The sequence below is a fragment of the Dromiciops gliroides genome, chromosome 4, assembly GCF_019393635.1.
Source record: "Dromiciops gliroides isolate mDroGli1 chromosome 4, mDroGli1.pri, whole genome shotgun sequence".
NCBI lineage: Eukaryota > Metazoa > Chordata > Mammalia > Microbiotheria > Microbiotheriidae > Dromiciops > Dromiciops gliroides.
The window spans coordinates 14,740,318-14,756,612 of NC_057864.1; the positions used below are offsets into that span (position 1 = coordinate 14,740,318).

Genomic DNA, 16,295 nt, shown 5'->3' on the forward strand with positions numbered 1-16,295 from the left:
ACTTTCTTATTGGTTATCAAGGTACAGTGGAAAGACTTGGGGATTTGGAATCAGAAGACCTGAGTTCCAATCCAGATTCAGACCCTTACTAGCAATGTGACCTTGAGCAAGTTACTTACTTTCTCATCTGCAGAATGAGGGGGTTGCTCCTTTCCAGAACTATGTTTATGGTACGGTCCGGCCTTCCCTGCTGGCTAGAGGCCTTTCAGGAGCATGCTTGCTGGGCCCTGACAGCCTGACTCTAGGCTTGTAGGGTACTTACAGTTCTGGAAGGATTTACAGATGGCCACCTGGGAGAGAAAATAGCCTCAAGTGTTTCTAGGATCAAACATGTATAGGAAGAGTCCTGAGGGTGGGACCCAGGCACGCATGGCACGAGTCCTTCAGAAGGGTTCAAGTCCTCCAGGCTGGGAGTGTGGCCACTCCCGGGCCTGACGTCATCACTGATTGACACAGAAGCCTTTGACCCACTTTATTCCCAGCCTGGGTCAGTCTGTGCCTCCACTAGCACCCTTTCCACCCTGAGGCTCGCCATATTGGTGGCCAGGCTTGGAACGGATGCCCCATCGGCTCTAGGCCCACTGCTGCTCAGAGCTCCTGAACCAAGAGATCCTGCGGCCTCGGCCTTCTCCACTTACTTTTATTGATGGGGTCAGCCATGGGGATCCCAATTCGGATACAGTTGGCAGCCTCTGGGCTCTCTGGCTGGGGGAGGTCTTCACAGTTGGGTAACTTGAGCCTCATCAGAATCATGGGATTTGATCTGGCGAAAATGTACTCGGTCTGACAAAGGACATTCTCCAAGATCTCACATTCGTCCCGGCACAGGTCCCGCGGCTTCGGAACCGAAGAGGTCTCATCGCAGTAGGGGAAAGCGTAGTGACAAAGGGAGGGGATGGCGAACTGGGAACACTTATCAGAGAGGTGACTGGATGTGCCAATCATAGTGAAGGCGGCTGAAAAGCAAACAACGGTGACTTGGTCAGCAAGCATTTATTAGGCCCTTACTGAATGCCAAGTACTGGCTTCCCTCTTTCAAGGAGCTGACATTCTAATGGGAGAGATTGTAGGACCTTTGGTTATCACACAAACAATAAAAATAGCTAGTATTCACATAGCACCTACTATGTGCCTGGTGCTGCACTAAGCACTTTACAAGGATTATCTCAATGGATTCCTGCAGCTGGGAAGACTGGAAAGGGCTTGCTATAGATGGTATAAGGGATGACCTACCTGTAATCTGATTTTCTATTTCCCCTTGCATGTGCAAAGATTCCATGTAGACGGTGCGGTTGCCAATGAATCTGGCACACGCGATCCCTCGGTATGGCTGGCAGAACCCATCTTCTTCGTATTCATCCCTGAAAACAAAGGATAAACCATCAGAGGGAGGCTGCCCCAAGAGTGACCTTCCACAGTTAGAGATTTCCATCCCTTGCTGTGCCCCAAAGCATCGCCAGGGAGCAACATCATGGATTTTTTTTTTTTGCAGGGCAATGGGGGTTAAGTGACTTGTCCAGTGTTACACAGCTAGTAAGTGTCAAGTATCTGAGGTCAGATTTGAACTCAGGTCCTCCTGAATCCAGGGCTGGTGCTTTGTTCACTGTACCACCTAGCTGCCCCCAACATCATGGATTTTTATCTTACAGTCTCAGACTTGCATGTCTGAACAGCCCCAAGGCCACCCAAAACACCCACTGGTAACAGAATTCCAGTATCTCATAGTCAGAAGGAAACTCAGAGGTATCCTTAGCCAGACTGGGCCTGAGCAACAATCCTTTGTGTAACACAGTCAGTGGGTAGTCATTTAGTTTCTAGTTGAAGACCAACAAGGCGGGGAGAACCAACTATTTCCCTCCTTTGGACCATACTAACTGTTATTAGTTAGAACGAATATAACTAATATAGTTATACATTAGTCCTCATATCAAGTCTAAATATGCCTCTGCCCTATGGGTCCAAACAGATGAATTCTAACACTTCATCCAAGTGACAATCTTTTAAATACTTGAAGTTAATTATGGCACAGTAGGTAACGCTAGGCTTGGAGTCAAGAACACCTGAGTTCACAGTTGTCCTCAAACACTTACTAGATGCGTGACTTGGCCACCTGGCCAACAGTGAATACATCTCATTGTGTTATCTTCTACCCCACATCTCTCCATCTTCTCCACAAGAACAGCATGAGGTACTTCATTAAAAGCTTTGGTAAAATCAAAGTGCAGTATGTCCACAGCAGCCCTCTCCCTGTTAGTCATTTCTGTTCTATGATTCTCACTACAAAAGCCATTTTCCTTTGTGGTGAAAATAGCAACACAATAAGGACTGAGCAGTTTTGCCTTCTTTCCACTGTCAGTTATCATCATGCCATCTACCCATGCAAATTCCTGTATCTTCTTTGATCCCCCATTTCTCCCCCATTTTTCTCCCTTTTTATAGCGAAGAACTCCTTTCTGTTTTTGATCTGATGGGTCAAACAGCCTAGACCCCCCAAAAGACCTTTCAAAGATCAAAACTATCCAGGTTACAGAAGAAAATCCTCATTTCTACAGTTGCTGGTGGGCAGGCAGATAATGTGAGATGGGTGAGAGTCCAAAAGCCTATTATCTGTTATGATTTTTTTTTTTTGGCAAAGACTCTGTTTCATCAACAGCAAAAGCACTGGAATAAAGATACACAAATGTGCACCATCATCAGCACCTATTAACACGGCCCCAGGGATACAGGAACTGAATTGTGCTGGAAGGCCACCAGTGAGCACAACAAACGCAACCTAGGTGGTCTGGCATTCGATGCAATGACCACTCAACTGCTGGTAAGATTTTTCTCAAAGATAAGCCCTGAAGATTTGAAATATGCAACTAAAGCCAATCTGAGAGCCAGAAGGAGAAATTCAACTCAAAGGTAGAATGTATCCTTCATTCATCCCATCCAGGACACCGACTTCCATTGTGGATTCTGCAGTGTCTCTAACCTGGACTACCAACCCTGCCTCTTCACCTCTTGTTAAGGGAACAATAATCAAATCAATATCACTACCATTGATGAAAAAGGCAGGATACCTTGTGGCTCCATAGCTTTACTCAGAGCTTCCTTCCCTGTCTGATATGTGTTATGTCTCTCAAGTGAAATGCCAACTTTGTGTGGAGAAGATTCCTCTAACTTTTACATACTCTATAAATACCTGTTGTTTCAATTATTCAATCAACAAGCATCTATCTAGCAACCACTAGTGGGCGATAGATTGTTCTAGGCATGTAGGGGTGAGGATAGGCTGACAAAGATTTTCCCAGTAGAATATAAACCCTTTGAGGACAGGATTCATTTCTGTCTTTGCATCTCCAGCACAGCCACTAAAGGTGAATAAATAGTTGTTGAATTGAAATGAAAGATAAATAAGACCTAAGCCCTGCCCTCAAGGAGTTACAACTCAGTGATACCATTCATCACATTCACATAGCTCCATCATGTTTGAGAGCACTTTGCATGTTCTCACCGGAGCCTCAAAACAACCCTGTGACATGGGAACCACAGGCTTTCTTAACCCGGTATTCAATTGAGGAAATGAGTTTAAAGAAATCTGGTGACTTCCCAAGGTGGGCATTCTCCTAGTGAATGAATTTGAACTCAGGTCTTCCTGCTTCCAAGTCTAGCTCTCTATCCATTAGGGCACAGGATTGAATTCAACAAATACGTGTTTGCTGCCCACTACATCCAAGTCACTGATCCCAAAGAACGTACTGGCTAAGGAGGAGTAGGCAGGGAAGGAGACTCGTTCAGAGATAAGAGTTCTATAAGCGAAAGTGAAGTCAATGGGAAGGAGAGAATGAGACAAAGTACTGATTACTTCTATCTGAGTGGGAGGAAGAGGAGAGTTGGTCAGTTAATTAAAAATCAGTAAGCATTCACAAAGGTCTAATTGCTATCACTTTATTTCCCTGGATGCAAATGAACACTTAGTGGCCACAAATCCCTGCTTACGTGAGTCACAAGGTGCAAGCAGAGACTTGGGGCAAGGGTCGGATCCCTTGTAAGAGGTGGGAGACAGCCCTGCTTGAGGGAGAGGGCAGGTCCGGACAATGGTCCTGTGGGGAAGTCCCAGAGGAAGGAACCCCAGTGAATTTCCTCTTCCTAAGCCAGGAGCAGGCTGGCTCTCTTTGTGTTGTGGACCCTGCTGGTGGTCTGGGCGAGCCTCTTCTCAGGCCCCCTTCTCAGAAGAATGCCACGAAATTCATAAAATAAAACATGAAGGATCACCAAGGAAACCCAGTCTAGTGAAAGATGCTTACCGAGATATTAAGAGGACGCAGGTTCCCACATGCCACGTTAAGGAGCCCTGGACTCAAATGTTGCTGTTTTACAGGCCACTGGTCCTCACTCTCACTGCCACTTTATTGGCAACAATGAAGCACGGAGGCGTTGGGGAATTGTGCGTCGAATGCTGGATTTGAGTCAGACAGGACCCAGGTTCAAATCCTACCTATGCCACTTCCTGACTCTGTGACCAACTGCAAGTGATGGAAGTCCTCAAACCTCGCCCACGAAATGGGGCTAATGATAGTTGTGCCGTTCCTACAGAACTGCTGGTAAGGACCAGACAGAGAAGTTATGCAAATGGCTGTGCAGACCTCGTCAGTTATTATTACATTTGAAAAAATCTCTAGCATCTCCCTTTTACTTAATGGAGCAAAAGAACCTTGGGCTAAAAGTCGGGAAACCTAATGCCTTGTCTTGGGTCTATTGGTGTATTTGAGCGCCAGCGAATGATCTTTTTTCTCTGAGGTCCAGTTTCTTCATCTGTAAAATGGCACAATAATGCCCAGCCCACCTGACTCACAGGATTGCTGGATAACGTAAGACAAGGAATGTGAAGTACACTCTTCGAAAGAGATGAACAATTTGTAGGATCCAGGATTTATAGCTGGAGGGGAGCTTAAAGGACACGGAGTCCAATCCCCTCATTTTTCAGAGGGAGGGAGAGAGAGAGAGATATGAGGCTATTTTATTTTCTACCGATTATGGCACACTGTCTCTGAACTGGATTATTTTATAGACCAAACTCTCCATACACACCTCTTTCAAGGGCTCCTGCCACCACCTGCTACTGGAATGGGTCTCCCTGACATCAACTTTGTCCTTCTCTAATCTGTTCTCAGTGGAGATGCCACATGGATCTTCCTAAAACATGGATCTGACCACGTCACTTCCCTGCTCAAGAAACTTCATTAGCTCCCCATTGCATCTTGGAAAAACTACAAACTTCTCTTTCTGGCATTTGAAGCCCTTCACAGTCAGGCTCCAATCTATCTTTACAGGCTTATCACAAGTTACTAACCTTCATGTACTTTAGATTCCAGTCCAAATAGCCTGCTTGCGATTTCCTGTATGAGACATTCTATCTACTGTTTACACACCCTTTCACAAGCTGTCTCTCCTGCCTAGAAATCTCCCCTACTCACCTCCAGTTCCTGGAAACTCCTAGGTTCCTTCGAGGCTCAGAACAGATGCTGCCTCCTACTCAAGATTTTTCTTTGGTCCCTTGGTTGTTAACCCTACCCACTCTCTCAATTTTTTTTTCTGTATTTAATCTATATATATTTTCTATGTATTTGTCTGTGTGCGTGATGTTTCCTGTCAGTAGAAGATAAATTATTTGAGGGCAATGACTGTTCATAAGGCAACAGATCCAGAGCAGGAAATCACCTCAGAAACTCTGTTGTCCAACTCTGCCTTTTACAGAGAAGGAAACTGAAGGTAACTTAAATGATGATGATTTGAACACAAGCCCTCTGAATACAGAGCTGGTGTTCTTTCCACTGCACCATCCTGCCCCCCCCCAACTGTATCCCCACTGCCAGCCACAGTTTGGGGTATTTGGTAGTTGCTTAATACATGCTTTAAAAATATTCATTCGACAAACACATTTTTATTGAGTATCGTCTGGATATGAGGCAATGTAGTGCAGTAGTAGACAGCTTGTCTCAGAGCCATTTAAATCTGGATTGAAATATTACTTCTGATACATATTGGCTGTGGGCCCCTGAGCAAGTCACTTAACCTCTAAGTGCACTAGGCAGTGCCCCCCTCCCCTCTTTTTCTCTTTCCCTCTCTTTCTCTTCCTCTTCTCCTTCTCTCTACCTGCACTTTTTTCTCTCTCCCTCTTTTGGTGAGGTAATTGGAGTTAAGTGACTTGTCCAGGGTCACACAGCTAGTAAGTGTCAAGTGTCTGAGGCTGGATTTGAACTCAGGTCCTCCTGAATCCAAGGCCGGTGCTCTCTTCACTGCGCCACCTAGCTGTCCCACCCTCTCTTTTTCTTATCTCTTTCTCCCCATCCCCCTTCTCTGCTTTTCTCTTTCTGCCCCTCCCTTTTCTCTTTTACTCTTTCTTTCTCTCCCCCTCTCTCTTTTCTCTCTTTCTTTCTCCCTTCCCCCATTCTCTCTTTAGCTCTCTGCCTCTTTTCTTCTGTCTCCATATGACAGACAGATCTCTCTATCTATCCATCCATCCACGTTGTCCAGAAAGTGATGACCTGTGTTGGTGGAAGGGCTTTCTTCACTGGGAAGTTCCCCAGGCCAAAGAACATCACAGACCCAGTTTCTGCCTCCTGGTGACTGTGCCCTGGAAGTTTCTTGTGGGAAATAAAAATCCGGTCTAAGCAGAACTGATCAGTCATGGCAAAACTGCAAGTCCCAGTCACAAAAAGAAGCCAGTTTTCCATTGGCCCTGAGCTCCTGGTCAATAAACTAGATGATGTGAAGGGAAGGGGGTGGGGAGGCATTTGAAGCTTAGTCCTGAAAACACTTTGTACCCACAAAGCTCTTTAAAACTTAACCTTTGAGTACACACAGATCCATAGATCACGTGCCCTGACATAAAGACGCTGAGATCTTAATGTCCCCCAAATCCGGCAAGCACCCCCTATGTTTACTTTCATAAATCCTACTGTTAATGCTGAAGTCTTCTTGGCTTTCCTTCTCCATGGACTATAAAATTAACCTAACTTTTATAGGGTAACTAATACTCAGACCCTATGAGGAAAAGTCAGGCTCTCCCATGCCTCCCTCTCCATAACCATAAACCCAAGCACAGCCAGACACCAGCGGAAGCCGACACCCAAGGGTGGCTGACAGCACCCCCCCATCCCAAAACATCAGGCTCCCCCTCAGTCTGACAGCATGGGTGTCTCTGACAAATCCCTTTTCTGCTCCCTCTACTATAAACTCCAGGGACCTCGGCTCAGGATCTCTCTCAGGAGGACAGAGCCCCAAACACCCCCCCTCGGGTTAAATCCTCGCCCTCCCCGGAGGTGTGCATTTCCAAGCATAGGCTTGAGCCCTCCTTCTGATAGCCTTTCCAATTATGAGGCCCCAAAGAAGTCTCTGACCTGAGCTTCTAAAGGAGGAATAGTCAGCCCCCCACTCCCCGTAGCCTAATTCTCATACTCCAGACCTCCCGTATTCTCTTCCCGTGTCTAGAAACGTGTATCAATAATGATGATATCATATATATTGTTTTATATATTGGATATCTGATATCAAAGTGGGCGCACATTTTGATCTTGTTGAACTGCTACTAGGCCTGTACCTCAAAGAAATCAAAAAAGTGGAGGAGGGGAGACCTTTATATACAAAAATATTAATAGCAGCTCTTTTCTGCCTCGCCAGAAAAATGCCAACTAAGGGGCTGGCCTCCTGCTGGGGAAGGGCCAAACCAACTGTGGCGTTTGAGTGTCACGGAATATTCTTGTAATGCAAGAAAAGACAAGGCGGACACTTCAGACGCCACTGGGAAGGGCCTCGGGAAATGACGCGGAGAGACGCGAGCAGAACGAGGGGAAGCCTGTAGACAGCGGTGACAACAGTAACGCAGAGGAAACCCAATGTAAAAGAGTTTAGAACTCTGATCCATGCCATGACGAGCCGTGAGTCTGAAGGAATGAAGAGGACGCCGGCACTTAGGGCGCAGACGTAACACGCACAAGGAGACGGACTTCTGGGACACGGAGCACGCGGAGGGTGCAGCTATGTATGGAGGGCTTTCTAGTTTTCTTTTCATTCGCTCAGTGGGGGAAGAAACTCGAGTGGGAGAGACAGGATCCTTTTTTAAAAGTTAAGAAAAAGGATGACTGGTGTTTTAAAAGAATCCCAAGGTCTCCCGTCTGGCTAGTGCTGCGCCGCTTCCTCTCTGCCCTTGGCCTCGCCCAGAGAAGAAAGCATCTTCTCGTATGAATCACTTTGGTCGTTTGCCCCGGCGCTGACATCCTTCTCTCAAGGACACCCTTCCTCCTGCCTCGCTGTCGCCAGCATGCCCATTTGGCAAGAGCTAAAACATAAATAGCGCGGGTGACAAAAGCGCCAGGCCCAGCTGGCGGGATATATAGCAGACGATGCCTGAAGGAGAATAAAAGTGTATTCAGAATGTGGGAAGTGAGCCAAGCCGGGAGAGCCATCCATCACCATCGCTGGCACCAGCACGTGCCATCAGCCGCCCCATCCCATCCAAACTCAAGGGTGCTTTGTGATGGGAGGCCTTGTTTTTCACAAAGATTACTCAGTCACTGGCGTTCTGGGCTTTCCTCAGGCTGCCAGGCTCTCTAGACTAGAGGTGGGGGTCCGGAGAGGAAGGAACAAATTTAGATGTTGGTACTGGGGCTGAAGGAAGTGCGTGGCCCCGGGGAGGCAGTTGTAGGACTGCTGATATTTAGAGATGGAAAAGACCTTCCTTAGAGACAAATGGGTACAGCTCCCTCCCTCTAGAGATGGGGAAACAGACTTGACCTAAGCCATATAGTGTCAGAGGTAGGAATTGAATTCAGGACCTCTGACTCCATATTGACTCCTAAGGGAATCACATGAATAAGAGTGGCTCTTGTGACAAGGTGTATAGACAAAGAAAGAGAATGCAATTCTGGCTTCCCAGGTGTCCTACCTTGTGCCTGCTGCTGAAGGGGACTTGGACTCTGGAAATGGAGAATGGCTGACCAAACAGAGCCAATGAGGGTGTCTTTAGAGCTAGAAGGAAGGGCAGAGGCCCTTTAGCCTGACCTTCTAATCTTACAGATAAAGAAACAGCATCCAGGAGAAGGTCGGTGACTTGTTCAGAGTCACCAGTGGTTAAACATCAGAGCTAGGAAACGAATCCATGTGCTCAGAATACAAGTCTGTGACCCCACTGCCCCACTGTAGCACAAGGGAGTGTGGTTGCACCTTGAGTCCTCATGTGTCTGATGAGAAGGTCGAGGCTTACAAGACCCTCCTCAAGGGGTCTTTGTAGAACTTAGAGTACAATAGAAATGTTGAAGAGCTTTAGGGTGCAAAGAAAAGCAGGAAACAAGGCCCCACCTTTGAAAAGCTGACAGTCCAGTAGATTCTAGAATCATAGATTTACAGCTGGGAAGGACCAACCCATCAACTGACAGGTGAGGAAACTCAGACTAAAAAAAGTCAGGTGACTTGCCCACCTAACACAGCTAGTAAGCATCTGATGCAAGATTTGAAGCCAGGTCTTCCTGATTCCAGGTACATCGTGCTACCCAGAGGCCTATGTATTATTTGCACAGGTTTTAGGTGAGGAAGATGAAACTTAATCACAGTCACAGAGCCAATAACTGTTAGTTTTAGGATTTGAACTCAGGTCTCCAGACTTAAGTTCAGTATTCTGTGAGGTAGGCAGGCATAACAGATACAATGAGGTCATTTCACACACCCTGATGTGACCTTGGGGAAATGACGGATCTCAGTTTCCTCATCTGTAAAATGAGGGGATTGGACGAGATGACCCCTGAGGTCAGAGGCTAGACTGATGATCCTGTGTGTGCTCACCCTGCCTTGGGGGGAATTGGACAAACTCCAACCCCTCCCTGGGACTCAGTTTCCTTGTTTGTAAAATGGTAAGTTGGACTACTTGGCCTCTGAGTTTGCTCCTAGCGCTGATTCAATGAACCTCTTAGCTCCTGGTTCCCTTCCCTGCCAGGATTTAGAAAGCACTGTCAGCTCCAGCCCCGCCCCCCCCCCTATACACACTAGCTCTTTTAAAATGCCAATCCTCCTGGAAGGAATTACACACTCAAGTGTTTTATTGGATAGGATGGCAAATCAGGGACCTGGTAGGAAGATGAAGGAGTCCAAGAAAAGTGGGGCTGGCTAGGCAAGCCTGCCTTACTTCATGCTTCTGCTCTGCTACTCTGCAGCTTGGTGACCTTGGGAAAGTCCCTTCAGTCAATTATTTAGTCAGTCCACAGGCCTCAGTGAGCAGTGACAATGTGCCAGGCACTGTGCCCAGTGTCGGGGATGCAAAGAAAGACCACCTTCTAAGAGGGAGAATGTAAAAATAACCAGCCTGTATGAAGTAGCTACTTGTGCCGGGCACCTGCTGGGGCTGAGACACCAAGGAAAAAGGGACCCCGACTCTGTCCTCACGAAGTTCACAGTCTGGTTTGGTGAGACAACAAGCCCGCACACCGAGAGGTAAATGGAAGGTCATCTGGAAGGGGCTGGAGGCACTAGGAGCCGGGGGGAGGGAGGGAGGGGAAAAGCTACTGAAGAAAGATTGCAATAAACTTGCAAAGCGAAGGGAGCAGAACCAGGAGAACAACATATAATAACAATACTATTGTACAAATAAACTGTTCTTAAAGATTCAGGAATGTTGATCAGCCCAGTGATTCCAATGGTCAAAGACTCCAGTGGGCATGTGATCCCACCGACTTGGGAATTCTACCCCCTGGTACTGACTGCAAATGACCAGTGGTGGCCCTGGTCATGTAACTCTTCCATATATTCCCCTAAGTTTGCCACAGGGGGCCACCCAATGGACTAGAGGCCTTCTTTGCTTCTTCCTGACACATTAGGAGTAACAGCAGCAGAGATGCCGGCTGTCTACCTGTCACCCTTCACCCTTTCCACATATACCTTCCTATGCTGTGTCTCCTCCCTCTTCTGGGAGGCTCCTCACTGGTCACCTCTTGTAGCCTGCCCACACCCACCACGTCCCTCTCCATTGCCCTCTTTGTAGAGCATCCATTTCCAATTCTTTGGAGAGAGTTCTGGTCTGACCCATTTTCAATATTTTTTTGGTTTTGTTTTTATTTCGCCTACTTTTTCCAATTATGGGAAGGAAGCTTGGCACAGTGGAATGAATATTGGCTCTATATATGCATTGTGTATGTATATATTTATAGTAGCTATATACACAGGTGTGTGTTTACACATGTGTGAATACATTTATATCTATGTAGACATGTTATATGAGTCAGCCTTTCTCAGCGTAATGCCACCTGTTAACGAAACTGATACATCCACCTGAACGAACATGCACTGTGATGAGTTAATTATTACATTGATTTGTATTTATTAAAAGCATCCCATTGTTGCCTCCTTTCTGCAGCTCCCTCCCCTTCTTTTCCCTTTCAAAAATTCCAATTCGATTTGAGCACTGTGCCCCTCCCCCACCCCCACCTGCCACCTGGCAGCCGGCCACTCCAACACGCAGATGAAGAAGGAGCCGTCATACTTTCCAGGCCAGCACAAAGTAGTCGCCTGTGTCGGGTGGCTGGTAACAGGGGAAGGGATTGGCCCCGCCTCATGGCAGTGTTTTGGAAATACAGAGCTTGCATTTCACTCTGGGAAGGCATGGAAATTCTCCAGGCTAACATCTCACAAGGGCAATTTCAGGGAAAATGATGCGTGCAATAGATTTTTATTTCTGTTTAAACACACACTTGAAATTATAGGGCAGTACTCATCTTGGGTTTGCAAAAACGCAGAAGATTTCTAATAACAACAAAGGATGGTGTTGTCGCCATCGATTTTGTGAGGTTCCCGGGACTGGAGGCTGGGGATTAGGACAGGACTTTTAAGAAACACCCCCGTTATTCTCCATCCATCTGAGATTGCCAGGGCCAATGGGCAATTACCTGGCTATGTCATGGAGATAACCGATCAACAAGCATGTGCCAGGTACCCTACTAGGCACGGAGGAGGACACAGAGTCCTCAAGGTTCTTACAGTCTAGCCGGGAGAGACAACATGTTCATTGATAGTCGTATCTGACATGATGGGGGTGGATGGGGAAGAAAGACCTCCTGTGGATGCTGGTCCTTGACCAAGGCCTTGCAGAAAAACTGGAATCCTCCGAGGCAGAGGTGAGAAGCTGCATTCCTGACCCAAGGGGCAGTCAGTCTATGGCCAGCGTTTGTTTCCATCTTTATGCTTATTAATAATAGGGAAAAGCACTTCTTAATTGTAGGGTGGGGAGATAGAAGAAACCGGAGAAATCCTTAGTCCAAACCCTCATTTTGCAGATGAGGAAATGAACCATTTTGCCCATGCAAGCTGCTGGGCTTTCCCCTCAATAACTGCAGATCCAGAGCTTGTCCTGGGGCTGCCCGTGGGCTCTGTCTTCTCGCCTCCACTTCCCTTGCTCTTCTGTCAGTGAGGGCTGAGAAATGCTTCTCTTCTCCTTAAAAAGGCCCCCCTCCCAACTGTTGATCGGGGAGAACCTGTAAAAAAACGGGGCTCTACCTACATATTGCAAAAGGGATAACAGATGTCTGTATGGGGAATTGCTTTTAAAGTGTGGTTCTGTATTGTGAGGCATTGAATGGGCAAATTGTAAAGACCAATGATCTCTTGGGTGGGTAGCTGACACCCAGGCAGAGTGGCAGATTTAAGGGGCTTCTGTGGAAAAAATAAGGTTTGAGGGGAGGGGAGACTGTGCAAGCAGCCTGAAATATAATGTGAGGGTAAGACGTACAAGGTGGTGCCTGAGGGAGTACAGGAATGAATGAGTGAAGGAGTTAGAAGTTTAAAAGAGAAAAACCAAAATGGTGGCCCTCAAGAGCCAAGGGCAGAGTCCTCCAGCAGTGCCTAAGATAGGAGGGAGAAAAGGACTGAAGGAAGACAAGGCTATCCAGTCACTTTAATAAGTAGAGCTGGGTCCATGTCTTCAACAGCTGCCAAGGGATAGAATTTGGGGTGGGGGCTGAAGGTGGGGGTCCAAGGGCTGAGGTGGTGAGGAAGGTGGTCCTGAAGTAAGCACAGATGCCTTCATCATTGAGAGCAAGTGTTCTCTCTCTCTCTCTCTCTCTCTCTCTCTCTCTCTCTCTCTCTCTCTCTCTCTTTCTCTCTCTCCTGTCTCTGATGCCTACTGGCTGTGTGACCCTGGCCAAGTCATTTCATCTTTAGTGTCCCAATAGTGCCCCAACTGCAAGAAATAGTCAATCAACTCCAGTCTTTCTGATTCCAAGGCTGCCTGGCCACTATTGTAATAGTTCCTCTCAGTGATTTAAAGTTTGCAAAGCTCTTTACAAACACTACCTCAATGGATCCTCACAGCCACACTGGGAGGTTGGTGTTATTATTATCCCCATTTTCCAGTTGAGAAAACTGAAGGACAAAGACTTGCCCAGGGTGATACAGTTAGTAAGTGTCTGAGGTCAGATTTAAATTCAGGTTTTCCTGACTCCCTACTGTGCTACCTAGCTGCCTGGATTATAATAGAGACTGAAGGGAACCTCTTTGAGGGTAGCAGGGATTGTTTCACTTTTGTCTTTGGATCTCCAGCCCTGAGAACAATGCCTGGCACGTGTTTGTCCATTAACTAACTGTCACAGATCACACAATTTCCAAAGGGGAGCATTATTAGAAAGGATTCACATTTCTGAAGTACAAATAGCTTCTTCCTCAAGAAAACTGAAGGGAACCGCTCCCCCCTCCAGCAATCATTAGCTTCAATTTAGTGACTCAAATCCAATTTCAGATTCCTCACCTGTAAAACTGGGAGTGAAGGGAAAGGAACAAAGATTGAATCAGTTCCTTTACCTGGGCTGCATGTAAATAGGCTCAAGACCCTTCCTTTCCTTCCTGCCTGCTCACAGGCATACACGGGCACACACACAGACATAAAGATACACACACACATAAATATGCATGCACACATGCCCCACTTTCCTGGACCTGAAAAGAAAATCTTCCCCTAAAAAAAACCCCGCCCAAGTCCAAACTTCCGTAGTGCACAGGTCGGCTCACTCCCGAGATGCGTCGGATTCCTTCGATGTATTATTGTAAGCATTCCCGGACGCCCCTAACTTATTAACTCCTGGCTTTGGAGTCATTTGCAGTTGGAATGTTTTAATGCAGAAAAAGGGGCAGGTTCGCGGAGAAACATAAACATCCCTGGTGAGAGGCGACACATGTTTTCTCCTAGTAGAAGCAAGGCACTCCAGTGGATTCGACATATTTGGAGGCGGCATAAAACCCATGTCTTTGGCCATCAATCTTTTGGCCAGCTCGGAGGCAGGGGATTGCTCTGGGGTTTCTTTTGTCGCCGGGAGAAGGGTTCACAGGGCATCGATCTCCTCCTCGGAGTTTGGGAGCCCAAAGGGATCTCCGCTGAAAACACCCGGAATAACGTTCAGCGTTTACACATTTAATTTAGATATTGACAAATTTTTCCATTACAGGCTGCTTAAAGTCTCCCCTTTATTCCTTTCACATGCTTTCCAGGAAACCCGCTCCCCTGCCCCATTAGGAGCAACCCCTAGTAACTCAATACAAACTCTGCAAGCAGGAGATCCCTGGAACACGCTTGTCTAACTGGGCTCCCGCTCTGGGGCGCCCAGCAGCTGCAACTGCTTAGAAAAGAGCCCTGGAAAGAGTATTTGGGGCTCTCTTGGCAGATCCCTTACATCGTTATTCAATATGAACTGCAAATCACATGCTCGTGGTTATGGGAATGTCAGGAAAGTCCTCTCGCTCGGGCTTTGTTTAACAAAGCTATTTCCAAGCACGGCTGGTCCGGAATGTTGGATGGAAGAGATATAGACGTGAGCGAGTGTGCACGCACACGCACACGCACACGCACACACAAAGTTTTTGAAGCATCCTCTGGGACAAGGGCTAAACTCTGAGTCGACAGAGGGACGGTTCAACTCCTTTCTATCAGGTGCAGATGTGTTAGGGCTACGCTGAATGTCTTCGCTTACAACCCGGTTTGGATCACAGTGCGGCTAACCTGGACTCTTCTCACCCACAGCTAAGCAGAATCTACAGGGGTTGGGGCAGAAATGGGATAAAAGGAGGTGAGAAGGAATACAAAGAGAGGGTAGAAAGTAGGAGAACGAGAGACAAAGGGAGAGAGCTGAAGGGCAGAGAAAGGGAAGAGAGTGTATAGAGAAATGCTCTTGGGGGTATGGGGTCCTTCTCTTTGTGTCTGTCCCCTTTGGACCAGTACCTAGAACAGTGCCTGGCACACAGGGAGATTGGGATAAGTACCAGATCCAGAAGTATGCTGGAGTTAGCTCAAGCTCTGTAGACCTCGAAACATTCTACAAATGCTAGCAGTTATTAATAAAGTATTGTTATTATTAGAGGTCCCTTGTTGTTTTGTTGTTCAGTCATTTCAATCGTGAGCATTTCATGACCTCGTTTGAGGTTTTCTTGGCAAAGATCCTGGAGTGGATCGACATTTCCTTCTCCAGCTCATTTTACAAATGAGGAAACTGAGGCAAACAGGATGAAGTGACTTGTCCAGGGTCACACAGCTAGTAAGTGCCTGAGGCCGCACTCTGTGCACTATGGCGCCACCTAGCGGCCAGAGAGGTCCCTCTACTAATAGGGACTCTAGTTTCTGGCTCAGGGCTGAGGAAATTCCTTCTAGCAAAGCACGTTGGCATTTTCTCTGTGCTTTATGGGAGTGGGGGCGCACCTAGAAGTCAGGTTCCACAGTCAGTGTTTCAGAGGAGAAACTCAAACTCTTCCTAGCTCTAAGGTGAGCTCTCTGACATGTTATGCTGCCTCTCACCTTGCACATAGGAAGTAGGAACTAAATGCCTGTTGGATTAATTTGAGAAATAGTGGAGGGAGAAAGGATGGAGCAAAAAAGAAAGGAAATCGAGAAGGGGAAAGAGGGAGAATGGTCAGCATCTCTGTAGCACAAGTATTATCTCACTGGATCCTCACCCCAAGAGGTAGGTGCTAAAGGTATCCCCATTTTACAGATGAAAACAGTTCACAGAGGTGAAATGACTGGCCCAGGGTCATACACTTATTCTGGATTTGAATTCGGGTCTTCCTGACTCAAAGTATATCTCCATCGGGGGCATTACTTAAGAGGGGCATGATAAGGAATAAGGACAGGCCATTAGCAGTGACCTGAGACCATCCGGTGATACCAAACGGGTTTTAGAATGCTGGGACAAGATTTCAAAGCTCCATCCATAAATGTTTATTTTTTTGGGGGGGGGGGCATTGGGGGTTAAGTGACTTGCCCAAGGTCACACAGCTAGTAAGTGTCA

The 16,295-nt window shown here is 47.0% G+C and overlaps 1 protein-coding gene across 1 annotated transcript in view; it reads right to left on the reverse strand.

The window, feature by feature from the left end:
• ROR1 (receptor tyrosine kinase like orphan receptor 1) overlaps nt 1-16,295 on the reverse strand; it is a 348,021-nt gene that overhangs the window by 23,748 nt on the left and 307,978 nt on the right. Inside the window, exons 5-6 of the mRNA XM_043999765.1 lie at nt 1,234-1,361; nt 639-956 (exon numbers count right to left, since the gene is read on the reverse strand). Coding sequence (XP_043855700.1) covers nt 639-956; nt 1,234-1,361 — 446 coding nt within the window. The remainder of the gene's footprint in view (nt 1-638; nt 957-1,233; nt 1,362-16,295) is intronic.